General features: G+C 39.9%; 1 protein-coding gene and 2 non-coding genes across 3 annotated transcripts in view; 2 read left to right on the top strand and 1 right to left on the bottom strand.

Annotated features, from left to right (window-relative positions):
- Positions 1 to 27,843, top strand: part of LOC144628979 (WASH complex subunit 4-like) — a 47,810-nt gene that overhangs the window by 8,528 nt on the left and 11,439 nt on the right. The window contains exons 5-30 of the mRNA XM_078487116.1: positions 466 to 511; positions 1,388 to 1,538; positions 3,019 to 3,061; positions 4,223 to 4,326; positions 5,265 to 5,385; positions 6,619 to 6,736; positions 7,585 to 7,712; positions 10,824 to 10,984; positions 11,731 to 11,848; positions 13,065 to 13,190; positions 14,775 to 14,882; positions 15,387 to 15,428; positions 15,544 to 15,592; positions 16,005 to 16,060; positions 16,880 to 17,002; positions 18,491 to 18,553; positions 19,357 to 19,473; positions 20,132 to 20,224; positions 20,976 to 21,051; positions 21,476 to 21,630; positions 22,863 to 22,937; positions 23,900 to 24,094; positions 24,889 to 25,042; positions 26,219 to 26,285; positions 27,039 to 27,125; positions 27,536 to 27,599. Of these exons, the coding sequence (XP_078343242.1) occupies positions 466 to 511; positions 1,388 to 1,538; positions 3,019 to 3,061; positions 4,223 to 4,326; positions 5,265 to 5,385; positions 6,619 to 6,736; positions 7,585 to 7,712; positions 10,824 to 10,984; positions 11,731 to 11,848; positions 13,065 to 13,190; positions 14,775 to 14,882; positions 15,387 to 15,428; positions 15,544 to 15,592; positions 16,005 to 16,060; positions 16,880 to 17,002; positions 18,491 to 18,553; positions 19,357 to 19,473; positions 20,132 to 20,224; positions 20,976 to 21,051; positions 21,476 to 21,630; positions 22,863 to 22,937; positions 23,900 to 24,094; positions 24,889 to 25,042; positions 26,219 to 26,285; positions 27,039 to 27,125; positions 27,536 to 27,599 (2,640 nt within the window). The remainder of the gene's footprint in view (positions 1 to 465; positions 512 to 1,387; positions 1,539 to 3,018; positions 3,062 to 4,222; positions 4,327 to 5,264; positions 5,386 to 6,618; positions 6,737 to 7,584; positions 7,713 to 10,823; positions 10,985 to 11,730; positions 11,849 to 13,064; positions 13,191 to 14,774; positions 14,883 to 15,386; positions 15,429 to 15,543; positions 15,593 to 16,004; positions 16,061 to 16,879; positions 17,003 to 18,490; positions 18,554 to 19,356; positions 19,474 to 20,131; positions 20,225 to 20,975; positions 21,052 to 21,475; positions 21,631 to 22,862; positions 22,938 to 23,899; positions 24,095 to 24,888; positions 25,043 to 26,218; positions 26,286 to 27,038; positions 27,126 to 27,535; positions 27,600 to 27,843) is intronic.
- Positions 1,221 to 1,293, bottom strand: Trnad-guc (transfer RNA aspartic acid (anticodon GUC)). The gene has a single exon. It is a non-coding gene; the product is annotated as a tRNA-Asp (tRNA).
- On the top strand, positions 23,015 to 23,087 carry Trnas-gcu (transfer RNA serine (anticodon GCU)). The gene has a single exon. It is a non-coding gene; the product is annotated as a tRNA-Ser (tRNA).

Genomic DNA, 27,843 nt, shown 5'->3' with positions numbered 1-27,843 from the left:
ACATATTTTTTCCCTCCCCCTCCCCCCTCTACATAAATAATGACCGGTCCCTTAGGCAATAATAAGACTGTCATTGTCACCATTCCATCGTATAGGGCCCCCATTTGGGGGAGGGGGGAAGCTACATGCAAAACGTTCCAGTTGTGTTATGTACAGCTGTAACATACCAGTTATGATGGGGGTATGGATATGTTCTAGAGCAACCCTTTCTTTGTTCTTGTTTAACTTTGAGAGTTGCGAGTGTATCTTTAGAACCAAGGTTATGCATAGACTACTAATGATATTTTTGATTGATCGATTTTTTAACTCTTATTTGGTGCTGTTGTTCATGGTGAAAAGGGATACGTATCGTATATAAAGAAAATAACATGAATAAAAAACAGTCTAAAAAATTATTAAGGGGAAATAACTGGGAGCTCGGCTTTTAGGCTTGCCTAAATCTATATATTAAATATACTCTTTTAGGCCACTACAAAGTTCTACACTCCTCTGTTACTTTATGAAGAAGCTGGTATGTAAAAAAAAAATTAATGAATTTTAAATTATTTTTATTATTTATTACTTACATTAATTATGTTAATTAATTGTTACATAATGAGATTTGGGACCGAGCTTGGACAAGGGGCTCAGGGGATTAGGGGGAGGGGGTGGGTGGAGGGAAAACCTGAATTTAATGGTAATTGGCATTGAATGTGTTAGTTATTAATAAGTAAATAATATAAAAAATAAGCAGAAAATGCAACTGTGAGTTTAGATTTGAATTTCAGAGTTTGCATGATTTTGAAAAACCCTGCAAATTAGTTGATGATTCATTTCCTGTATTTTTGACAGGTTTTAGCAAATGAATGAATGAATGATATAGGTGCTTAAATAGCGCATTTACAAAGCTCAATGCGCTTCACAATTAGAATTTTTGGGATGAGATCGGACATCAGCATATAAGGCGCCTATGGCAGCCGCTATCTGTCCATGTGTATGATCTCACCTTACCACCCAACCCATGGAATAGAACAGACCACAACACCGGGAGCTTCATGTCCTACTCTTTGCGATGAGTGTGTGCATTCTTTACCGTTCCCTGCTGATTATACCACTGAAGATATAGGAGACGGGGCCTACGGTTTATGGTCCTTATCCGAGAAGACTAGAATGTCTAACCATTTGCAGATGTAATTACAAAGGCAGCACATTCTCCTCAGTTATTTTAAGACCCTGAGTGTTGGTCCGGTCTGGGAGTCGAACCCAAGACCTCCCGCACGACAGTCCGGCGCTCTACCACTGAGCTAACCGGTCAGCGGTTAATTTGCCATGACCAGTACATTTATGCCATTTGGTTTTTTTTAACTTCACTGAATTTTTTTGTTCCATGAATGTGATTTGTTTATAGGAGGAGATGATAAAGACCAAGCCCAAGAGGGAGACAATCAAGTACATCTCGGGAGGATGTTACCTTTACTACAAGATGTTTCTAGTTTTGTGACGCGCTCTTATGAAGTTGTCAAGAATGTGGTGCAACAGTTAGCTTCAGTATATTCAAGGTAAGAAAGTTATTGCAGAAGTAATACGTGTATATTAAACATGAGAGACATTTGCTGCTAGCGCGGTATCACATATGGAAAGCCAAAGTAGAGGAAACCACACCAAATTTCGCACCTTTTCTACGTCTTGTAAAATCAAGATATGTATTAGAGACAAAAGCGGGTGACACAAAAAAATGGATTCCTTTTGCAGAACGTTTATAAAGAGTTTATCTCCTGTCCCCCTGACTAAAGGACTGTTATCTTTTTAGCAAAGCTGTAAATGCTCTTGTATTCGTATATAGAAACTATTTCTTCTCCCCCTGACTGACTAACTCATTATAATTTTTCTAATGTATTTAAACCATTGTAATTAGGATTACCTACTTTTTATTCTTGCTGTATTTTACGTGCTTTAATGTTTGTTCATGGGAGGCGCGGTGGCCTAATGGTTAGTGCGCCGGATTCCGGATCGAGTGGTCCGAGTTCGAGCCCTGGCCGGGGTCACTTGTGTTGTGTTCTTCGGCAAAACACTTAACTCTCATAGTGCCTTTCTCCTCCCAGGTGTATAAATGGGTACCGGCGACATAATCCTGAGAGGGAACCCTGCAATGGACTAGCATCCCATTCAGGGGGGAGTAGAAATATTCCTAGCCGCTTAATGCTACGGAAACCGGAATAAGCTCCGGCAGTGTGGGCCGCTTGGCTCGTGGCTTCTTCTTTCAGTGTTTGTACTGTATGCGTTATTTGTTTCTTTTTTTGTGTTTGCAAGTGATCAATTAAAAAATAAACAAAAAAAACAAAAACAAAAAAAACATAAGCATCACATTTTTTAAATGTCAAGAAGAGAGTTGATAAATGACTTGCTGCACAGCAGGTTGTTTTGAGGTGCTTGGAAATGTGTGTTTAGCAGTTCAGAGATGTTAACATTAAAAAAAGGTTAAATAATGTACCTATCAAATTGTAAGCCAGGGGAAGGGGGGCCTGGCATAGCCAGGGCATTTCACAACGAGTCTCTCGTAGCTCAGTTGGTTAGAGCGCCCAACCAGTATCTGGGAGATCATGGGTTCGATTCCCGTCGGGGACTCAGAATTTTTTCTTTGTCGAATGCTCGTGTCATGTTGAATCCTTCATCTTCATTATTTATTACCGAGCAGCCTTAAAATTTACCATCTTTGTTATTTACAGCAATATTATTGTTTGCCATCAGTGGGTACTTGTGGACATTCTAAAATAATTTTATAGAAGCTGAGTGACTGTTTTGACAATTCACAAAATGCCGTGTAGTGGGGCATTTGAACAGAAAATCTCAGCTAAGTTCAAAATTCCCCTCCTATGCCAGCCTCCCCCTCTTGTGGCTTAACATTGATAGGTGCATAAGCTTCCCGTCTTCTCTAAGCACCCGATCTCCAAAATGCACCCTCTCAATTGAGTAATGCAAATTTAGTGAGTGTCATGCGTGCTTAATGGAAGTCAAATGGTATTTGCTTTTCTTATTTAGAGACGGCCCTAAGGTCATGGATGTGACAGGAGTTCATTTTACGGTAAGTGGTTTTTACACATTCATTCTTGTAGTTTCCAACTAAAGAAGTTTGTGAAGTGAAAAGTGAAAGAGAACAACTACCGGTATTTTCACAATTTCCCTTATGCATGTTGCCGGACATCATACTTGCTGATCCCCTCCCCCCCCCCCCCCCCCCCCCTCCAAGCCTCAATCACTTTGAAAGTGCAGACTTGTAAATTTTATCATGAACAAGTTCGCAAAGCAGCAAAGATGTGAAAAATACCCAATACATGTAAACAAAGCTTGGAGGTGAATTTAGAGCATCTGAGGAGATAGCCATACATAAGGCCTATTGCCCCTGATAATTTGTTTGTTGGTGTACTTGTATGCAAGGATCTTAATTTTCTTCACTGTCTTCTATAATTTACTTTGAGAGAATTTGAATCTTGGTCCAAAATTCTTTCCTCAGATAGTCAATTGCTTATTTTTACAACCTAGTACATAATAGTATTAAATTTGCTTTATAAAAGGTTAGAGAAGCAGGATATTGTACAACTTACATCAATGCAAATAAATTATGTATGTTGTGGTACAATTTTATCCCTTGTCACAATCTGGAGTTTTCCTTTCTTTTATATTCATTATTATATAATTATTACCATACACCAGAACAAACGGAAAATACCAAATTGAACCACAGCTGTAGTTTAGTGCTTGTTCTTTATGCAACCCTTGTAATAACAGTCGAAGCTCTCATAAGCAGACACCCTCGGGACGCGAAAAAAGTGTCCGCAACTGGAGCTGGCCGCTTACGAGAATCGTTCTTGTAAGCGGCCACTAGAGGTGTAGGAGATAGATGGCCGCTTACGAGAGCTTGCCTTGCTAACATAATGGTAATATGCATGTTAGTGGTGTTTCGAAATGTAACCGGACGTGGATGACGAAAAAACAAACACTGAAATATGATACTGTAATTACAGTAAAATCATTGTGACGAACAGTGATGTGAAGTTGATTGATTAATACAAGATACAGAGGTTTTTTATATGATTTCCTTTGGGGTGTCCGCTTACAGGAGTTAAAAAACATAGAAAAGTGTCCGCGGCCGCTTACGGGAATGTCCGCTTATGAGAATGTAACAAGGTGGCCGTAAGTAGAGCTGTCCGCTTACGAGAGCTTCGACTGTAACTTGTTTTGACAGACTGTTTTTGAACATCTTGCTGGCCTCATGGGGGTTCTGATCACTTTGGATGAGATCATTGATGCCAGTCACACTCTAAAAGAACACTGGAAACAGTACAGAAGGTACCATTACCCTGTATACAGTCAACTCTCTCTAAAACAGACACTGTCGGGACTGGTTCCAACCGTCAGTCTTAGAGAGGTGTCCGTCTTATGGGGAGTTAAGTTACAGTAAAATGGCTGAGAAACGGCAGGGACGGGACCAACATCAGGTGCCCATCTTACGGAGGTGTCCGTCTTATAGAGGTGTCCGTTAACAGAGAGTTGACTGTAGAAGGCAACATTGTCTACAACAATGTCCTTTTGATGTCTTTCTCTATGTCTTCAACACCTGTCTGCTTCCTGTTCGTTTGATTGGTTGGTCCGTCGGTCCGTCAGTCTGATGGTCGGTCTGTTGGTTGGCTGGTCCGACAGTTGGCCATCCATTCAGCCAGTCAGTCGGTCAGTCAGACATTTAGCTTGTCTGCCTGTAAGGTGGTTTGTTAGTCGTGAAGTCAGTCAGTTTACTGTGTATGTGTCTTTCTGTCAGTCGGTCGGTGGGTGGGTTGGTTGGTCGGTCGGTCAGTCAGGCAGTCAAACAGTTAGTCAGTGAGACAGACAATCGAGTCAGTCAGTCAGTTGATCAGATGGTTAGTTGGTTGGTCAGTCCATCAGTCAGTTAGTCAGTGCGACAGTCAGTCAGTCCGTCAGTCAGACAATCGAGTCAGTCAGTCAGTCAGTCAGTCCATCAGTCAGTCAGACAATCGAGTCAGTCAGTCAGTTATCAGATGGTTAGTTGGTCTGTCCGTCTGTCCGTCCATCCGTCTGTCCGTCCGTCCATCCTCAGTCAGTCAGTCAGTCAGACAATCAAGTCAGTCAGTCAGTCAGGCAGCCAGTCACTTAGTCATTGAACAACAAATACATTTATCAGGATTTGCAATGTATCATGTGCAAGTTTAATGTAACAGACTTTTATCTACCGTATCTTTTATCTTCAATTTTGTTTCTCTATAACTATATAGAATGATCAAATCAGTTTACCACAACACTGCTATGTTTGGTGTTGAAGAAGCAAAACTTCGCCCACTTGAAAAACTCTTGATGAGCTTGGAAGGACAGCTTCTTGATGGTGTTATTTTGCAGGTACAGTGTTAATTTGCTATATAATAATAGAGTGAATTCGTGTAGCCCATTTTTATATGCTTATGAGTGTCGTTAAATACTAGAGGAGAAACAATAGATTAGGTGAGATGAAAAAAATGCTCTTAAAATTCTTATTTGTGTACAGTCAACTTTCTCTAAGATGGACACCTTCGGGACCGGCCGCAACTGTCCGTCTTAGAGAGGTGTCCGTCTTGTAGAGAGTCTAGGTAACGTGACACCAGTAATTCTGAGATAATAAAGCTTAACCTTTGCACAATGCAACAAACCTTTACTAACTGCAACAAGACTAAAATAATAAAAGGCCGTATTTGCTTGTTAAAGCAAAAATTGAGAGCTACAAACTGTAATACTGTAAGTAGAAAACGACCTCTTTAGTGTCCATACACGTAAGCAGAGAAGTAATCTGTTAAAACGTCATTGTTTCTGGTTAGTAAGCTTGGTATACACGTATCACTCCTTAGGGTGCTGACTAACTTTGCTTTAGGTCGAAACGACGCTTGGAAGTATTTTCAATAATAAAGCATGATAAAAAACACTTCTCAAGTGTCCGTTAATGATTTCAAAGTGTCCGTTGTCCGTCTTAGAGAGGTGTCCGTCTTATAGGGAGTTTGGTTACAGTAAAATGACTGAAAAATGGCAGGGACCATCACCAGGTGTCCGTCTTATGGAGGTGTCCGTCTTATAGAGGTGTCCGTTAAGAGAGAGTTGACTGTACATACTGGCGTGTAATACATATGTCCTGCACACACCATGCATCATTTCTTCATTTCGAAAAACAACTTTCAGACTTTTTTTCTTTGTTTTTAGCATATATTTATTCTTTGTATCATTTGTTTAACTACAATGTATCTGTTTGAATGTGTTACCATATCGTGGTTTTCCTGCTTGATTGGACTGTAGAATGGACAAATTCACTCCCATCATGTTCAATAAATAAAAAAAAGTTGAACAACATTTCTTTGTTTGGCATATCGGGGAAATGGGTATTAACGCTGGTATGTAAACAAACAAGAACATCTACTGTTCTCCCACATTAACATTTAACGGCACTCAGCATATGAAAAACGGGTTACACAAATTCACTTTTAATTAATAAATTAGCAAAGAAAATCAGTCTGTTTGAGAAGGTTAATAGTACCAATGAACAAATCATAGAGTTTTTTTAGTTTAAAGATTATATTTTGTTTGCTTATTTTCTATTTGTTTACGCAGAACTGTATAGAGCAGCCATTTGAAAGTCAGTATGTGAGAGTGGCCAGAAATAATGAATTTGCTGAGGAATTCCTCTATAACATCAGGATCATCTTTCAAAGTCTTGACACAAGAATGAGTATGTACATGCACTTTACAATTTTATTGTTCCCGTTGTTTGTGTGATATACATGTAGTTTACTAAATTACTCAGTTCTAATTCTTGACATATAAATACAGTCGAACCTCTCCATACGGTCACCTCTCTTCATGGTTTTCAAAACAAGCCAGCACCTGCCAAAGTTCCATCGGCTACTTGATTTTACGTCACCGGTTACTTTGGCCATAGCAATCAGCTTGTGAGAAACAAGCTTGGCTTCTCACAGCCGCCTACTTTTCCAGTTGCTTACGCCTACTTCAAAACTTTTTGAAGTCCCTGTCTCTTATACAGCCACCTCTCCATTACGGACAAATTCGAAAGTGCAGAAAACCATCCATGAGACTGACTGACTAGAGAGTTTAAAGACTAGATGGTAAAGAAAAGTCCTAATAGTTATGTTTGTGTAAGTAACAGACTCAATGACTGGCTATGGTGGTTTACTTAGTTGTGATCTGTTGTCTTTATTTAAATTTATCGCTTAGATAAATTACTAGTCTGTAAACTCTCTAGTCAGTCAGTCTTATGGATGGTTTTCTGCACTTTCGACCTTCGTCTGCTCAGTCTGTTTGTTCAGACCTTTCAGGTGCTTATGCACATGTTTGGCTGTTCACTCGGCAGTTCATTCGAATCGTTGTTCTGCAGTTTTCATATCCGTTACTTACATGAACAGTAAAAGCCGAAATATTAAAACCTATAGAGTTCCGAAACTTTTTGGTTTTAATATCATAAATGGCATGACACAGCGTTGGAACTATTCCTTCTCTTAGGAAAATCAAAATAACAAAATGCAACTGCACTATGCTCATTTTTGTTACTTTTAAACCCAGGTGAACCCCATGAAGTTGATCAGAGACAGAAACTTGTTGGCCTTCTTGGATTGTTTATCCTACACTTTCAACTTTACAGAGGAATTGATAAAAAGTTCTTCAGCAAGTTGTGGGATATCCACAAAAAAGTAAGGCACAAAAAATATTGTACACACTGTAATTCAAGGATTTTGTACATTATGCCAAGATTAATTTCAATACCTTATTCTTACTAATTTTCGCGAGTTCTAATTTTCGCGTTTTCAAAATAATCGCGAAATTAAATACGCGCGAAATAAACATTGGGCGAAATTTAAACACGCGAAAATTAATACCATATTTGATATCAAAACAATAATTTTAGGAACTGCAACTAACTATCCTTGAAAATATCTTTCCGTTTTGTTTTCGACTACCACCCTTCCTCTGATTACTGTTTTCTTCAGCTTGAAGCATCTTAAAGCACAGTCACATAAGTTTCCGTTTGCAGACTCCTTGTAATAATAATGAGTTAGACCTTTGTGTATTTCCAGTAGTTCCTTAGTCTTTGTGTACTGATCCAGAAAACACTGACAAAATCGCGAAATTTAATACATTTTTGCTCTAATTTTGCTTGCCATCGCGAAAATTAATACTCGCGAAATTAAGTACACGCGAAAATTAGTAAGCATAATAGTCCGGCGGCTTAGTTCGAAATTTTAGTTGAATTGTGCACTTTTTGATACAAGCATGAAACTTGGCACAATGAAAGTGGTCACCAACAGAAATTTATAATGGTAATAGGACTGAGTGGAGTCCAATTCGGTCTGTAATCATACGAGTGATTAACAAAATCGGGCGAACGCGAAGCGGGAGTCCGATTTGTTTAATCACGAGTATGATTACAGACAGAATTGGACGACACGAAGTCCTGTTACCAATTAATCAAAACTATGACAAAATTTGAGAAACAAACTAATCTTTAGTCAAATGGTTTAACGTTTTTATAAAAACTGCAAAACATAACAGTTTACTCAACAAAATGCACAACAACAGCGCGCGCAAAATGACGCGTACTGTCCAATTACACAGGCATGACGCGTAAACTGTCCTATTACACTGTCCAATTACAAGCATAACGCGTACACTGTCCTATTAGTGCTCAAATCGGGCTGCTGATAACCAATCACCGATCGAGAATTTTGTTATAGTTTTGATTATTTCAGATATAGTGCCAAGCCCGAAAAACACCGGTTCCCATGGAAACCTTAATTTATTAACCCTATTCAGACCGGGCTTTTTTTGATATTTTCAGACCTCGTAACGTCCAGAATATTTAAGCAATCGCAATGAAACTTAGGGAATATATAGTATGTCCAAACACCTATCTTTTGATATACGTCGCGTGGGAAGATGACGTCACATCACGTGACAATTACATCATAATGTCAAAACAGCCGCCATCTTGGATCCGCCATCTTGGATTTCGGATTTTTTTACAAAACGTCATAAAACCACCCAAAATTATTGCAAATTTTTTCAGATATAGTGCCAAGCCCGAAAAACACCAGTTCCCATGGAAACCTTAATTTATTAACCCTATTCAGACCGGGCTTTTTTTGATATTTTCAGACCTCGTAACGTCCAGAATATTTAAGCAATCGCAATGAAACTTAGGGAATATATAGTATGTCCAAACACCTATCTTTTGATATACGTCGCGTGGGAAGATGACGTCACATCACGTGACAATTACATCATAATGTCAAAACAGCCGCCATCTTGGATCCGCCATCTTGGATTTCGGATTTTTTTACAAAACGTCATAAAACCACCCAAAATTATTGCAAAGTACTCAAAATCATTAAAACTGTGCTTAAAAACCGTAAAAGGATGAAAATAATTGCATTAAAATTATTTTTCATTAATAGAAACACGAAAATTACAAACTTGGGAAAACATGCCTGTCAAAATACCGTTGCCATGGTGACGTCAAGTTCCTGACACAACAACTTATCCTACCAAAGTATTTCCAGATAAATTTTAGATAAATTCGCAAAGTTTGGTAGCGTTTGGTTGAATCTTGAAAAAGTTATAAGCGTTCAAAGTCAGCGCGGGCACTTTCCGCCCCTCCCGGTCCGGATAGGGTTAAAATCAATGAAATTTCGTGAAATATTTGTTTGTCCTGGTTTATAGACAAATACTATTATGCCAGGTAGTGATACCAAGTCGCACGTACAAAATTTAGAATGAAATGCTGTAATTTAGACTGTTCACAGCCCTATATTTTCCTATTTTTCTTCTGTTAGCGAACGGTTCACCGATCGAGAGACCTGGACGCTAGCGCAAAACGAGAGATGCGAGGGAGCAGAGGGCGGGGAAAGAAAAATCTTTTCCCATGCACCAATTTTCTATTTAATTATTGGTATCAAACAGGTGGTAAAAAATAACAATTGTAAGCCTAATTAAAAGCATTGATATCTGTATTTATGAATAAAAATCAACAATAATAACAACAATAAATCTGCAATAAAAGGTTTATAAAAGTACAAGAAGAAATACTTCGTGGGGAAGGGGCAGGGGGGCCTCTCGGCTGAAAATTTCATTGCTGTTTACTAGCTGAAAATAGAAAATTGGCGTTGGCACTATATCAAGAATTGATTAGTATGCGAATGCTTGTAATCCTGCAAAGTTTGGTGCTTGTATCAAAAATCGCACAATTCAGGAGCTAAGCCGCCGGACTATAAGGTAGTTAAAATTTAGAATGGTTGGAACAAGGGAAACCAAGGTGCCCAGTAAATATAAATTGGATGAGCTTTCCCCTGGAGGAATTCTTCAACTGAGCGCAAACCCAGTGGAAGGCCAACAGTTTCAGCAAAAAGATAAAAGAAGGAGAAAAAGCAAAAGCACAAAAAAGTAGAACAAAGAATAGGCTTATATAGTGGTAGAGCACTTTCTTGTCCAAAAACTCAAAATTTCATGCCCGAACAAAAATCTCGTAAAATGCAAAGCTGGCGGAGAGAAAGACGTTCTTTCATGTTGCAAATGCCATTTGAGTATTTCGGAGCCGGTTTAGCTCATAACTGACCAGAATTTTTTAAAACTGTCCAAAAAATGCCCTTTCTTCAAAAATCTCCTGGTGCCAATGGGTTAATTGAGGTAATTTTTTTCTTGGTGATCACATTATTTATTCTCCCATCTGGCACACTGACTTTATATTGACATCTGAAAGAGAAACTAGAAGCTGGTCACTGTGATTGTTTATTCTTGTTTATTTTAAGGTACCTTCTGTCCATCTTGCTGGAGACATCATGTTTTTTCCAAATGAGTTTCTTCTCCGAAGAATTCCTCACCTTGACAAGATTGTTGACAAGAAACAGAAGGTTGCTGTGGAAACCTCCAAGGAACAGTACTTGACGAACTGCAATCAAAACTTGGTCAGGTGAGGCAAGAAACCACTGCGTTTTATTACATTGTGTACGTTTATGAATGATATTATATTGGTCATCCTTAGCTGCTTGACATAAGGGGGGAGGGGGGGGGGGTGTGAAGAGGGCACGGATCGTAGATTTTTGAGATACATTGATCTGATTCCCCACCCGGATTTCAAAAATGCAGCGGATCCCAGATTAGCTGAGAAATTTGGCCCAGATTTCGGACTCTTCATGTTCAGGACGTTTGGATCGTGGATAATTAACGAAGTTCGGATGACTTTGGTTGGTCTTCGTCGGTATATACTTAATGAAAAATTGGCACAAAAAACAGCATCTATTAACTGTTACAGTGAAACTATACCACACAAAGTTTATCAAGTAATGCGGATTCGGATTTAATGAGAATATTAGTAGATTGACGGATTTGGCCAAAAATAGTACGGATCACATACAGATTTTCGTACTCCTCCTCCCCCCCCCCCCCCCCCCCCCCCGGCATTAATTCGAGACTCGGTGTTTAATCGAGAAAAAATTTGGGTTGCCAATTGATAGCCTTGTTTTTTCCATTTCCAACTTCTACTGTACTATGTAAGTAGCTAGCAAAAAGGTAAATAAAGGTTGTTCTATTGTTGTTGTTTTTGTCCTATAATAATATGCTGCAGAAACTGGAATTAAAACCTGACCTTTTGAGCCACTAGGCTCCGGAAAAGCAAAAGGCTTTACTATTTAATATTTTTGGTTGTTATATATCCAGGGATTCTCAGCTTTACCAGATGCAAGTCAGTTCGTGGATGGTCCACATGGAGTCAGCTCTGAGTAAGGGAGGATCTTTGGTGGATGATCTCAATGCACGCTGTGTTCTGTTCATTAAGGTAAGTTCTGTTTTTAAAGGAGCTCGGTGACGGGAATTTCGCGAATTCTTACTCTAAACTATTGTGAAATTAGTATTTCGCATTTACCCATGAAAAACGTTATCTTTGAACATATGAAGGAAGATATAACCTTAATTTGCGAAGAGAAATCAAACTTCGGCCATTATTGTTATTTTGAAGACGCGCGGAAACAACACGAAAAAATTTGCCTTGGGTTTTCAAGTTGTAATCCATTTCCATCCGAGCCATCCCCAGCTAACGACGCTTCTTTATTAACAGTTTCAGTGCTCTAATGTAACAATTGTTAATAAAAAATAGACCATTATTTTTAGGTTTCCTACGACACAAATACATATTTTGGCTGTTCAAAAAATAAAAATCAATGTGCTAAAGTCCGTGACAAAGTCCCTTAAAAGAGGGGAAGAATAGGTTCGCAATCATCGGATTTGGCCTTAGAGCGGTTTTCACTTGAGTGTCGAAAGTAATTGCGTTTGCTTTGGTTTTGCATTACTACGCTTAGTGATTGGCTTAAAAATCTCGCGCCACTTACTCAGCCAATCAGGAGTAAAACCAAAACCAATCGTGACTCGCTCGCGCATGTTTTCCCGCGCTTCGTGCCAGCTACATGTATTTGCTTCGAGTTTTGATTGGTTCTCTGGATTGTCTGTGTCCTTTGTGATTGGCCAGAGTAATTACTTTGGTTTTGGTTTTACGACACTCAATTGAAAACTGCGCTAAAAACACAAGGATTGCGGACTTTTGTGTTAACTTAAACAGATTCGCGGATTTCGAAAAAGATGACAGATTGCAGATCAGCTGAGAATTTTGACCCGGACTCTGCCTGTCTTGAATTTCGGATGTTGAGTTCTAAACGAAGTTCGGATCGCAGATCTTTTGTCTGCTTTGGTCGGTATGTCGGCGTTTTGTCCATTTTTTCTACGGCATGTTGCGTATATACAAGTATAATGATAGGAAACTTGAAAAATCACCATCATGCAAGAAAACAAACACCTACAATCATACTAAATAAAGTTTTTAAGTAACGCGGATCCGGATTTGAACGAAAATAGTGGCTGATTGACGCTTTAGGTCACAATTTATCATGAATCGGTGAATTTGCGTACCCATATTCGCCCCCTCTCAGGGCCTAGAGAAATCTTGACGTAACGTCTGGCTCATAGTGTGCACTGTTTATGCTGTTTCTTTTTCTGTTTAGGGTGTTCTTATTGCACACACCGTGAGTCATTTGGTGCGTACTGTCATGAACATGCATCTGGTGCTGTCCAAACCACTGACCAAGACTGCCGTTTTGGCTCTGTGCAGGCTCACAGAACTTCTGAAGGTGAGAGTTCAGTATGAACTGTCTTTGTCAATGCGTGTTTTCACGCGTTTATAGCATTTCAGTTCCAATTGGCTGGTATTTGTCTTAGATTACATCCTTTTCACAAAGTTTAAAGTTAATTTTTAAAATTAAATTGTGTTCTTCAAAGGCTAACAATAATGAATGATTTCTTGAGTATAACCTTGTAAAATTACTGAGAAAATTCTCGCGCTCATTGTCGAGGGTTATGGGGGTAGGGTAGCAGCTCTTAAAGGTCTCACACGAATACCTCGCAACTCTTCGAGAGAACAATAGAACAAACAACAAGAACAATGCCCCTAGCTCCAAAAACAGTAGCAACTGCTACACTAGAGGTCCAGTAGAATTACAAGCCGTTACGAGAGCTGCTACGCTACTGAGTTATGGTCGATAATAGTATAGACGGTAAAAATGACATAACTTGTAACGCAACGTGAGGCAACTTTCAGAAACGTGGGAAATTGTCGAAATCTTAAAAAAAACCAGACATCGGAGAGTTGTGAAATGCATTTGGGACATTTGAGCCGAAATTTCCGACGAACTTGTTGGCATCAAGCAGTATTAAGCAGCCTATGAGCTGTCATGTGTGCACGATTTTACACTAATTTTCCCCCTTACCCGCAAGTAAGTTGGTGTGTTTGTAAAAAGAGAAAAAATCTTCCGAATTTTCCTGTGGTCCACAGAAAATACGCCCTCAAAAATCCAAACCTTTGCCGTGAAACTACTCGCCTAAAGGTCGGGACACACTATGCGACAAGTCGCAGCGACAATCGCTGCGACGAGTCGCTCCGTGTGTACTGCTTAAAAACAAGTCGCTGCGACAAGGTGTTTGTTCGGTGTTCAAACAGCGAATTTGGAAGGGTGGGAATGTGAACTAGTTTTCCTTAATAATACGGCGAACATACATGACGCTCTCTCATTGGTTAATTTATAATTTGTCGCAGCAACTTGTCGCAGCGATTTGAATTCGTGCGACACATCGCAGCGACAAAATTTTGTCGCAGCGACTAGTTTGTCGCAAGAATGCACCATGTCACACGAGGCGACATGTCGCAGCAACATGTCGCTGCGACGTGTTGCAGCGACGTATCGCCTAGTGTGTCCCGACCTTAATAGGTCATAGGTCCACTTGAGTTTTGCCGAACATTTTATGACCTCGTTACTATGGTCTTTAATTGTGTAGATGGAGGCCATTCTTTTTATTTTTTTGGACGTTAAGAATTATAATAGTTTATTGTGTGCCTACGCGGTGGCCTAATGGTTAGCGCGCTCGCCTCCGAGTCGAACGGCCCGGGTAAGACACTTTACTCTCACAGTGCCTCTCTCCACCCAGGTGTATAAATGGGTACCGGCGAACTTACTGCTGGGGGGTAACCCTGCGATGGACTAGCATCCCATCCAGGGGGGAGTAGCAATACTCCTAGTCGCTTAATGCTACGGAAACCGGGATAAGCTCCGGCCTGTATGGGTCACTTAGGCTCGAAGCAGACTTTACCTATTGTGTGCCTATGATGCCAGATGATGTAAGTATCCTCTGACGCCTCTGTCACATTTTTTTCTCTGCAGGCTATCGAGCACACGTTTCACCGACGTAGTATGCTTATAGCAGAAAGTGTTAATCACATGATCCAGCATTTGACGTTTATGGCGTTAGCTTGTATTGACACTGCTAAGGTACTGTGCATCTGACTACAGTCGGGGAAATAAGTGCCAGTTTTGGCAAATCTTCGTCGAAGCACTCGTAGAGTTTCCGAATTGTTTCATCCAATCAAAAACTAGCGCGAGTGCTCATGAGTACTCCGAAAGCAATCGCGCGAGCAAAGACGTCATGTTGCTAAGCAATTGAGCCCGGACAAAAACCGCGGGCTCAGTCACTTCTCGGAGAAGTGATGTCGCCGTCAACTGGCACTTGTTTTCCCGACTAAACTACAGCAAGCAACATAATGACTGAAAATTACATTTCTTTGTTTAAGCATTGATGAAAAAGTATTTTTTCCTATTTTTTAACGCAATACAGAGTCTAATCCATCTTTTGGAATAACCTGCCTTTAGCCTGTATAACTGGCGGGATTCGCGGCCGAAGCACGTCACTCGCGCGAAATTTCGTCAGCTACACAGCTTTATCTGCCTGGAGTTAACAGTTTTTGAAGCATTGTTTTTTATGTTTCATTTCTACAGAAGCGCATTGCAGCAGACAAGAAGTATACAGACAAACGACTTGTGAGTTCTGTTTAACATGTATAATGTATTCTGAATTCATTTTTATGGCAGAGATTGTTAACGGACAAAACCAAAGATTCCTGTACACTGTTAACAATTTGTTTTTCCGTTTTAGGATGTTTTGGCAGCACTTGTTTTGGTGCAGAATGCTCTCAATGGTCCAGGTATGATGTGAAGACTGTTAAACTATTTATAAAACTGCTGGAGCGATCTGCGGTCATAGCTTAAAATATAAAAATGGTTTAAACAGATCTAAAAATATAAAAAGGTACTCTAAATTTTCGATCGCCTTCTGCGGTCTTCTTCAGAGAATGATGGATTTTGCAAGGTTCGCAGAATTCTAATAATTTGCATTGAACAATAACGAACAATAACGTCAATGCAACTTATTAGAATTCTGCGAACCTTGCAAAATCCATCATTCTCTGAAGAAGACCGCAAAAGGCGATCGAAAATTTAGAGTATCCTTTTATATTTTTAGATCTGTTTAAACCATTTTTATATTTTAAACTATTTAGTTGATCAGTTCTCTCATTGTGACCCAGCTTAAATTTCTTTTGTTGTGATTTTTTTTAGCAACAAAGGAACGCAGGCTCGTCACCATGTTGGGCCTCCATGTAGGAACACAGATAGTAAGTCCATTGAGTAAAAATCTTCGTTGATAATAACTGTACTTTTGACCGACTAAGGCTGGTTTTCACTAGCGACGGAATCGGAGTCGTAATAGTAAGCGAAAGAGTGCTTACGCCCTAGTGAAAATCAAATATTGGAGTCGTAAGTGACATAAGCTCGACGGAATTGGACTCGGAAGAATGGCCGTTTTTATGCTAGAGACGTTAGACGTTAAAGCTGTCTCGAGACGACATTAACGTCTAGTATAAAAACGGTAATTAAGACAGACGCCTTTAACGTCTGATGGCTTTAACGTCTTTTGGTAAGAGCGTCTAAACGACGCTCTTATCGGACAGCTTTAACGTCTCAGACGTTGAAGCTGTCTAGTATAAAAACGGGACGTCGTTAACTAGTATAGAAACAGAAAATAAGACAGACACCTTTAACGTCTGATGGCTTTACGTCTTCGTGTCCAGTGTCCTCCGAGTGTCGAACCCAGTCTTTTTTTTATTTTTTTTCTGAACAGCTGTCTACTAAACGCGTCCCGTTTTTATACCAGACGCTTTTAACGTCTTAGACGTTAAAGTCGTCTGACGACATTATCGTCTCTAGCATAAAAACAGCCAATCAGAACGTTTCATTTTCTTCGATTGTGCGTATGACTCCGTCGCTTATGATCAAGTGAAAACTAGATTGACGGAGTCGCCATGACAACAAAAGAACAAACCAATCACAATGCTAGCTCTTGCTCACTCTGAGTTATTCCTTTCTGGTTATCCACAAGAGGCATAAATGACAAATGAATTGGACAAAATTAATTGTTTTTGTTTGCTTTACAGAAATGCTTCAGAGATGACGAGATGGCGAGTTTAAGCAGCGTGATGAAGCGAATAAACCTCATCAGTGATTTGAGAGCAAGGGTCAAGAAAGCTTGTGATTGTGGCTTTCTTCACTGGCACAGGGTAAATTCATGTATTTCCAGAACTCTGTTGAATTCGTGTAGCGATATTCCTGTCAAAATGCCCTAAACTTACTTGAACTTAAACTTTTTATTTATTTATTTTCTTATAAATACGATTTACTAGATTGCTGCCCCGCTACTAGTACCAACTAATCAAGGCGGGGACAAGGGTTAAAATAAAAACGAGTTTTACACATCTACATTCTACATTCTACAATGTACATTTAATTATGTCGGTAAAGTCGTGAGACATCACACCAACTTTCCGTGCACGCTATAATACAGTATTGGAAAAAAGAAGAAAAAAAGAGATATAAACAAATGATTAATTAACTTATAGAGCAGTTTTCAATTGAGTGTCGTAAAACCAAAACCAAAGTAATTACTCTGGCCAATCACAAAGGACACAGACAATCCAGTGAACCAATCAAAACTCGAAGCAAATACATGTAGCTGGCACGAAGCGCGGGAAAACGTGCGCGAGCGAGTCACGATTGGATTTGGTTTTAGTTCTGATTGGCTGAGAAAGTGGCGCGAGATTTTTAAGCCAATCACTAAGCGTAGTAATGCAAAACAATAGCAAACGCAATTTACTTTCGACACTCAAGTGAAAACCGCTCTAAAAAGTAAACGTACAATATAATAAATGTACACACACACACGAAATGCTAGGAGGCAATTACGACACCAGACATAACAGTACCACTCCTAAACATAAGAAGTAACGCTCATCACTGCCCCTCACCCCCTTATAGTGAACAACATTATTTTACAGTGTGAAGGAGGGGGGGGGGGGGGGGTAATGAGGAACATAGTGTCAATCGGTTATTATTCATTTGTCCGCCTGTAACGTCCGCCCCCCGGTCGGTCGCTCGTTCATTTAGTTCTTTGTTTCCTCCTTTGGTTTTTTAGTTATTTCTTTGATTTTACCAGGGGGGGGGGGGATGAGGAACATAGTGTCAATCGGTTAGTATTCATTTGTCCGCCTGTCCGTCCGCCCCCCGGTCGGTCGCTTGTTCATTTAGTTCTTTGTTTCCTCATTTGGTTATTTAGTTATTTCTTTGATTTTATCAGTGCATCAGTTCCTCAGTTCTAAAGTCAGTGAAAAAAAAAAAATAGATCTGTATTCAATAAATCATCCTATTAGAGCGTTTGCTTTGGTTTTGCATTACTACGCTTAGTGATTGGCTTAAAAATCTCGCGCCACTTTTCTCAGCCAATCAGAACTAAAACCAAAACCAATCGTGACTCGCTCGCGCACGTTTTCCCGCGCTTCGTGCCGGCTACATGTATTTGCTTCGAGTTGATTGGTTCACTGGATTGTCTGTGTCCTTTGTGATTGGCCAGAGTAATTACTTTGGTTTTTGTTTTACGACACTCAATTGAAAACTGCTCTAATCAAGGCGACGATGCCGTACTAACCCGCGCTAAATACAGAAATGCACGTGTCGTAATTATATCTTACAGTAGTTTCCTTATTCTCTTGCAGGTTGTGTTTCCAATTTATTTGGATGATCTTTATGAGAACGTTACGGACGTTCATCGAATTCATGTAAGCTGTTGTATACTTACATCGAGTTTGTTTGTGAGAGATTTTGTTAAGAATCGCACTCATAGTAACACTTTGTTACCCAAGTTTTATCTTCCGTTAGCTCTCACTGTAAAGGAAAGCGTTTCACTCTGACTTCATATGAACCAAAAAGGATACTTTTAATATGAACAAAGTTTCTTTGAATCGTAGTTCTGCATCGGAAGACCCAGTTTGTAAGCTTAGAGTGTTCATCCTTGCCTACATCTCAGAATTGCACAATTATTTGCTCACTTGAATGTTGTGCAAATACAGGTGTACAAATTAAAAAAGGTTTTCTTTTTCCTTAAGTTGTTTTTTAAGGGTCTAAAAATAACGGAGAGAACGTGCTGCCTCTGCAGTGACATCTGCAAATGGTTTGATGTTCTAATCTTCTCGAATAAGGACGATAAACCGTAGGTCCCGTCTCCAATATCTTCAGTGTTATATGGTCAGCAGGGGACGTTAAAGAACCCACACACTTATTGCAAAGAGTAGGGCACTGAGTGAACTGTCCTGGTCTGGCCTTGTTTCACGGGCTGGTACTTCACAAAGGCCGGTTTAACCTCATTGCGCCTTTCCCCCTTAGACAGAATTGTCCAAGAAAAATTGCTAATAATATGACTATATAGCGCCTGCGTCCTACGGTTTCATTATATGCGGACTGTATTAAGTTTGGGAAGTCTACTTTATTTTAAGGAATTGTTTTTGAAAACCATTAGTGTCTGTGAGTCAGTGAAACCTGCTTTGCTTACCAAGTTTTTCAACCCTTTCTTTTCTACCTGCAGTACATGATTGCCGCACTAGGAGACTGTGTTCCAGTCCTCCAGCAAGTGAAGCACGAGCCGTCGGCCCAGGTCATGCTGGACCTGTTCGAGAAAGAAATTGGTGACACGCTACATGAAGTAAGTATACACAAATAACGTCTTTCACTCGTACTGTCGTTAACAATTGGTTGAGCCCGTGATACTTTTCCAGAGAACTTTCGTTGCAAAGATTTGTTTTGTGTTTTAATTTTATAAGTATTAAGTTTCTGTGCGTATGTAACAGAATCCCTTAAAATTGTGTGTATCCCAGTGTAAGATAGGAAAGGTCTAAAATAGGGCGACATAGCGTGACCTAGCGTAACAGAATTTCTTAAATGGCGTGATCAAGTGTTACCGAAAGTTTAAAATAGCGAACTAGCATTACCAGCTGCGAGATATAGTAGCCTACTGCGACAAGTTTGTCTTAAAATAACATGATCGAGTGTTACGGGCTTTCTCAAATTCCGTGACAGCGTGACAGCATTTTCTAAAATACTGTGACATAGTTGGTTACTTGGTAGGATTATTTATTATAGTGCGACATAGCGTGGCAGGTACTGTCAAAATTTCGTGACCAAACGTGACAGTATTTTAAAACAGCGTGACCCAGTGTGTCAGGACTGCCCGTAAAAGAACGTGACATAACGTGCCAACTTAAAAGCGTGACATAACTTGGCATTGATGGGCAATAAAACGTGACTTTTAAATAGTTCCTTCAAAGTTTATTTAGTTTTCTCTTTGTTTTTTCTTTGGACAGCACTTGCTTCAACCATTGTGCCGTGACATTGAAACAGATCTACGACTGCACATCCATCAGCATCTACAGTTAGATGACAGAAATCCTTTCAAGGTTTGTTTGTTTAATTGTTTAATTATTTTTTACTTTTTGTTACTTTTTTCTTGATGTAAGATATCAGAAACAAGAGAAAGAGTTTCATCGCATTTCCAGTCACCGAGAAGAGAGTTGAAAACACGACGCGCAGCGGAGTAGTGTTTCATACCGTAAAATTCCGGTTATAAGCCCTGGGCTTATACAACTTCGTGAGGGGTTTTGAGTGGGTTTTTAAATGGAGAGGTTTATTTCCGGGGGGGGGGGGGCTTATAAACGGGATAAAAAAAAAACGTTTTGAAAACGAGCTACGGCAGTGTTGATCGAAATACGTTTTTAAGTTAACAAGTCGTAATAAAGCAACATTTAGCCATTTTCAGTACTGTCATCCAGCAGAGGGGGGCTGATATCCGGGGGGGGGGGGGCTTATAATTGGAAGTACTTTTTTGGTTCCAGGTAGATTGGAGGGGCTTATAATCGGTGGGGGGGGGGGCTTATAACTGGGATTTTACGGTATATCTTCTCAATCGAAACTAAAACTACGGAGAAACGGAGAAAAAAAACGCTAAAATCTATGCCAATTAAGATCACATATCCAAACAACCGTCACGGTTTGAGAAATGTTTCTGAACATTTGAAAAGTATTGTTAAAACGTAATTTCCACTGTGTTAGTTACCAATTTTAACTGTCTAACATAAGATATTGAGTTTATGTGATCAGCTTGTCGTTTTGTCATAAATTGATCAATTCTCTTTCTTGTCATACATGCAGGTTGGGCTAAGAGATCTTTCTCAATTTTTGAAAATAAGACCAATCAGATTTTTCCATCAGTTCGTCAACATCAAACGTAAGTTTCATCAATCTTTGATAAATCTGATTTAATAAGTTTATAAAGTAAAAGCTACATGTTGAATTGAGCAGTTCTTTCATGTGGTACTGTTTATTATGTTGTACAAGGTGGTTCTAATTAAGTCTGTGGATCAAACCCTAGTGTGTCACCACTCAAAAGCTAAAAAGCAGTACTTTCATGTGGTACTGTTTATTATGCTGTACAAGGTGGTTCTAGCATTTAGGGATGTGGATGATACCCTTGAATGTGACCATTCAAAAGAAAGATACTTTGCAGAACTTTCGTGTGGACAAGGCGGTTCTAACTTTCAAGTCTGTGGATGAAACCCTGATGTGTGTCTATTCAAATGAAAGCTATTCAGCAGTACTTTTATGTGGCGCCATTAGTTTCACAATTTTCTGTTAATTGTTCCTCTTTGTAGAACATGTGACTCATTACCTGGACACGACGTTCTATAACTTGACTACAGTTGCTCTTCATGACTGGAGGACGTACGGTGAGATGAGAAACCAAGCAAGCCAGAAATACGGCCTGGAAATGACTGAAGCACATCTGCCTAGTCAGACACTTGAACAGGTGACAGCATTGAATGATCAAAATTAAATTTCTCCAGTAAATTGTCTGCCGATGTTTCTTTGGAATACGAACAGCGTTCCACAAAATGAATTTTTGTTTTCTTTATAAAAAAAAAATTCGATTGAGTGTCAAAAGTAATCTGTAATTGGTTTGTTCTTGCCGGCTTTCCTACGCTCTTTTATTGGTTTAACCCTATTCAGACCGGGCTTTTTTTTGGTCTTTTCAGACCGGGGGGGGGATTCCGCCCCCCTCCGTAACTTCCAGAATATTTAAGCAATCACAATGAAACTTACAGTATATATAGTATGTCCAAAAATCTATCTTTTGGTATATGTCACGTGGGATTATGACGTCACATCACGTGACAATTACATCATAATGTCAAAACGGCCGCCATCTTGGATCCGCCATCTTGGATTTCGAAATTTTTCCAAAACGTCAGAAAAACGCGCAAAATTACTGGAAAATACTCAAAACCAATAAATATGTGCTTAAAATCAGTAAAAAGGTGAAAATAATTGCTTTAAAGTTATTTTTCATTAATAGAAACACGAAAATTACAAATTTGGGAAAAATGCCTGTCAAAATGCCGTTGCCATGGTGACGTCAAGTTCCTGACACAACAACCTACCCTACCAAATTTTTCCCAGATAAATTTTTGGTAAAGTCGCAAAGTTTGGCAGCGTTTGGTTAAATATTGAAAGAGTTATAAGCGTTCAAAGTCAGCGCGGGCACTTTCCGCCCCCCCCCCCCCGGTCTGGATAGGGTTAAAAAGCTCGCGCCACCTACTTAACCAATTGACGGAAAACCCTGACTCGTCCTTAGGCGCCATCTCCCTTAGTCATGCGCGGTGAGCTTTTCGTTATGGGATTGATGATTGTGCGCGGTTCGCTTGGCATTGTGCCAACGGGAACTCGCGGCTCGCTCTCAAACCATCTACCCCTGCGCTCCCCGTTTTCCATCCTTTACCGACCTGCCGATCGGTGCCTGGGGACGAGGCAGTGCAAAACTAAAACCAATCACAAAGTAGCAGCACGACTTTTCCCGCGCTTGACGCCCGCACTGGGGGTATAACCTGTACTGGACTAGCATTCCATCCAGGTTGGAGTAGAATTACTCTTAGTCGCTTACTGCTAGGGAAACTGGAATAATCGCCGGCGGCGTGGGTCACTTTGGCTGAGTACAGACATGACATTTACTTTACCTTTTTTTCTTTTACCGTATTTTTTCAGGGTCTAGACGTGCTGGAGATCATGCGGAACATTCACGTGTTTGTTTCCCGGTATCTGTACAACCTCAACAATCAGGTCAGTAATTCTCATTGTCCCTCCCCAGGCGCTTTCTCCTTGAGCATTCTTTTCTGCCTTGAGCATTCTTAACCGCCGCCCGGTTAGCTCAGTTGGTAGAGCGCCGGACTGCTGTGCGGGAGGTCGTGGGTTCGAACCCCAGACCGGACCAACACTCAGGGTCTTAAAATAACTGAGGAGAATGTGCTGCCTTTGTAATTACATCTGCAAATAGTTAGACATTCTAGTCTTCTCGGAAAAGGACGATAAACCGTAGGTCCCGTCTCCTGTATCTTCAGTCTTCTAACAGGGGACGTTAAAGAACCCACACACTATTCGCAAAGAGTAGGGCACGAAGCTCCCGGTGTTGTGGTCTGGCCTTTACAATTGTATCTTAAATTACAGTATGTGTAAAGCGCATTTGAACATATATATATGGAAAATGCGCTATATAAATGCATTATCATTATCATCTACCTAAATTGTTCCTTCCCCCTGATATTCCTTTTCTTTCCCTGAGTGCCTCTGCCGCCCTTTATTCCCCTTTCCCCGTGATATTCCTATTTGCCCCTGAATGATTTGGTTCCTACCTTTCTCCCTGAGTTTCTTATAGCATGATTCCCCCAGTCTCCCTCATAGTCCCCTTTCTCCTTACGTTTTCCTATCCGTTAGCTATCCGTTAGCTATCCGTTAGCTATCCGTTAGGTCCTTTTTCCCCCAGATACTCCCATGTCTTTCCTTGATTCCCCGTCCCCAAAATTCCGATTTCTCCTTGATATTTTTTAAGTTTCTTCCTGAGTTCCTCTTTCTCGATTCTAACATCTGCTACTCTGGGACCATTGCAGAAATTTTCCCGAAATTTCCCGTAGAAACGGTGAAAATATAGGGGAAGGAAAAGTGGGAAAGTAAACTAAACCACAGATTTCTGATTGGATTGTTAGGAATGAAAGTTTAATATTTAGCCTTGCCGTTGATTATTTCAGATTTTCGTTGAATTGGCGTCCAACAACAAACACTTAAACACCATCAACATTCGTCACATTGCCAACTCCATCAGAACGCACGGCTCTGGAATTATGAACACAACAGTGAACTTCACCTATCAGTTTCTGCGCAAGAAATTCTTCATCTTTTCGCAGTTTTTATACGATGAACACATCAAGGCAAGACTCATTAAGGTACGTGTGAATGGCTATACGACGTTTAGGAAATTAGCTTACCTCTAGCATATTGGAATACAGTGTTCAGAAAAGGGGTAGGAGGGGGGGGGGGGGAGAGGGGCTTGTCTAGCAGCTGTCGCAAGGGCTTACATGAAAGACTTGTTTCCTTTTGAGAAAAATGGAAAAACCAATTCCGCTAGCCCCAAAAGAGTAGCAACTGCTACACTAGACGACCGTTAGAATTACAAGCTGACGAGAGCTGCTTAACTACTGAAAAAGGGAGAGAAATGGTCAAAAACCTGACAATTTTGGCTACCTGATCCAACATAAAAAAGCTTTGCGTGTTTAGTGATGCATTCATTATTGATACAGTGGAATTCGTTACTGATACCTTAAAACACATCTGGAACCCATGGAACCCACCAATAAAATGATAGGATTTTGTTATAGAACAGTACTTAACAAATGACAGGAAACCATTAGTGAGGTTTTTTAACGATGGCGAGAATGGAAACGGATTTGATTAAATGCGTACTTGAAAAATTTGCCTTGCATTCTCAAATGTGAAAAATTTTACAATAATGACTAGATTTTGTAGAACTGTACTCAACAAATGAACTAACCCATTAGGATGTGAGGATGACAAACGATGACGAGGATGAAAATGGATTACAATATGAGTATACTTGAAAACGTATCGGTTGGGTTTCCAAGTAGGCTCTCACCGGATCTTTTAAATTTTTGTAACAATCTTGGCTTTCTTTCAGAGGCTTATTCCGGCTCAATTAAATCATTTCGTCATTAACTTGCAGGATATTCGTTTCTTCAAAGAAACCAAGGAGTCATCTGATCAGAAATACCCGTTTGAGCGAGCAGAGAAGTTTAACAAAGGAATCCGCAAGCTTGGTTTGACTCCTGATGGCCACACCTATCTGGATCAGTTCAGAGTGCTGATCAGCCAGATAGGTAACGTAACAACTCAGTTCTCCAGAGATAAATTCCTGCAACCTTGTTGATTTAACAGAAAACAACGAAAACAAGAAATATAGAAAAAGTATTGGTATATTTAAAGGGACTATGTCACGGGGATTTCACAGTTTTTTGGTCTAAACTGTTCTAAAATAAGTGGTAGGCAACTTTACCCATTGTCTTTGAACATTTAACGGAAGATATAACCTTTATTTGAGGATAGAAATCAAACTTCGGCTATAAATATCGATTTTTTGAAGGCGCGCGGGAACAACTTGAAAACGTTGACTAACGTTTTCAAATTGCAATCCATTTCCATCCGAGCCATCCGCAGCCAAACGCGCTTTTAAACAGTTTTAGTGCTCTAAAACAGGAATTGTTAATAAAAATGGACAATTGTTTTTAGGTTTCCTACGACACAAATATAAATTTGAGATGTTTTAAAATCTGTTAAAATCCGTGACATAGTCCCCTTAAAGCTGATTTCCAGTCCGTACTGCGCAGACTCGGGGTTTGTTTACGTTTTTGTTTTGAATTCGTTGAAACGTTACACTTCGATCGGTGACAGCATACATGAAGTTTTTTAGTCCGCCATTACAGTTCGTTTCGTTCAAGGATTTCCGATGAGCTGAAACGTCGGTTTGAAATAGCGTCAAGGTTCTTCTACTCGTTATTATTTGTTCTGCAAGGATATCTGGCGTTGATAATGAAGAAAAAGGTAAGTTTGTCGTGGAATTTTTAGTTGTGCTTGTAAACATTCCTTCGTGGTGGGCTCAAATAAACATTGCAGCCGAGATTGCGCAGTACGGACTGGAATTCATCTTTAAGCGTTGTAGAAATACTACGAGTAAGACATCAGTGACACAAGCATTCTCGTCCCCAGGGCCGCTTGTCCCTCTTAACCGGCCGGGCCTAAGCACGAGAAACAAGTGGCTCTGGAGTGACACATGATTTGATTGGCTAGATTTTAACAAATTTAAAACCTAGCTGATAAAATCAACCGTTTTAATCTCTCTTTTAACAAAGAGATTTTAAAACATTTGATTTTGTTGGCTAGATTTCAAACTCCTTTTTTTTTAAATCTGGCCAACCAAATCATGTGTCTCCAGGGTCACCTTTTTGTTTGCAAGTTTTTGTTATCGCTTTGTTTATATCCTTTCTCCTGTTCTTTAGGAAACGCCATGGGCTACATTCGTATGATTCGCTCTGGAGGACTTCATTGCTGTAGTAACGCTATCAGGTACATTTGTTTTCTCTACTTATAAACCTTTCTTGTTATTTTGTTTCAACAAGGGCAACAAGAGGCTAATCTCGACCTATTAAAATTGTAACTTGGCTCCAAGGCTTTAGGGGAATAAATCACTGAAAAGAAGTCACATCGTGATTGAGAGATAAAGTAATTTTTCTGTTGTATAATTACTCTAAGCCTCAGAGCCAAGAGTTTAAATTATAGAAATTCAATGTGACCAAGTATGCCAATTAGGCGAGCAGGGGAGGCGCAGTGGTGAGAGCGCTCGCCTCCCACCAATGTGGCCCGGGTTCAATTCCGGTCCGGTGCCATACATGGGTTGAGTTTGTTGTTGGTTCTCGTCCTTGCTCCGAGGGTTTTCCTCCCTCCACAAAAACCAACACTTACAAATTCCAATTTGACCTTCGAGCTCCTGAGCTCTTCCGTGTCACGTGGGTAAATAAATTACATTTACAAAAATGTAAATTTTTGGAGAGGAGCGAGTTTTCCCTTTTCCACTAAAATTTGGTCTTTTCAGTAGTTTTCCTGGGCAATCATTGGTAACAGACAAGCTTCGGTTCAATCAATTTAGGCAAGAAATTTGTAAGAGGCAGGCGTTTTGCTCAGTTAAAGACATCAGGAATTTATATTAGTCTAGGTGATGAATTCCTTTTTTCTCAACACCTGTCTGTTTGACTGTGTATTGAGATTGTAAGGAGAAGCTATTTATTGATCACTCATTAGGTTCTTGTTTACTCTGTGTAGATTCGTTCCTGATCTTGAAGACATTGTTTCCTTTGAGGAGCTTGTAACAGAAGAGAACTTGTCTGAAGAGTCGCAACAGGCCTCCAAGTGAGTTTTATCAACAAAAACAACAGCAACAACTTTGCACTGTAATCAAAGAGCGATTTTCACTTGAGTGTCGAAAGTTTTTCGCGTTTGCTTTGGTTTTGCATTACTATGCTCAGTGATTGGTTTAAAAGACTCGTTCCACTTTCAGAAACCAAAACCAATCGTGACTCGCTCACACACGTTCTCCCGCGCTTCGCGCCAGCTGCATGTATTTGCTTCGAGTTTTGATTTGTTCTCTGGATTGGCTGTGTCCTTTGTGATTGGCCAGAGTGATTACTTTGGTTTTGGTTTTACGAAACGCAATTGAAAAACGCTCTTTACATCCAATCTCGCAATTTTTGGCGACATTGGAAGCTCTTTAGGTTTCGAGTAAATTTGATTCATTAATCAACTTATGCTATTTGTTTTAGAAACTTGGATGCTGCAATAAACGACTTAGCAAAGAATTTCGCTGGTGCAACGGAATATTTCAAGGTAAAATACTTGTATAGGCTAACTTAGTGAGGTCATCGAGATACCAGTTAAAGGCAGAATCTCGTGTGACCAAATTTTTGTGACCAAAAATGCTCGTGTCCTCATTGTGCACGCTGACACGTGACAATATTTTCGGAGATAACATAAACTTACATTCGATATCAGATATAATGTATCGCACTTACAGCAATTTCCACGTAATATGCTAGCAAACACTAATAAACGGCTTGCAGTGCATGCAGAA

This window comes from Oculina patagonica, chromosome 10, assembly GCF_052425735.1.
Source record: "Oculina patagonica isolate OP01 chromosome 10, crgOcupat, whole genome shotgun sequence".
Lineage (NCBI taxonomy): Eukaryota > Metazoa > Cnidaria > Anthozoa > Scleractinia > Oculinidae > Oculina > Oculina patagonica.
Note: the sequence above shows the minus strand (reverse complement) of the source record. Positions and strands in the feature narration are given on the sequence as shown.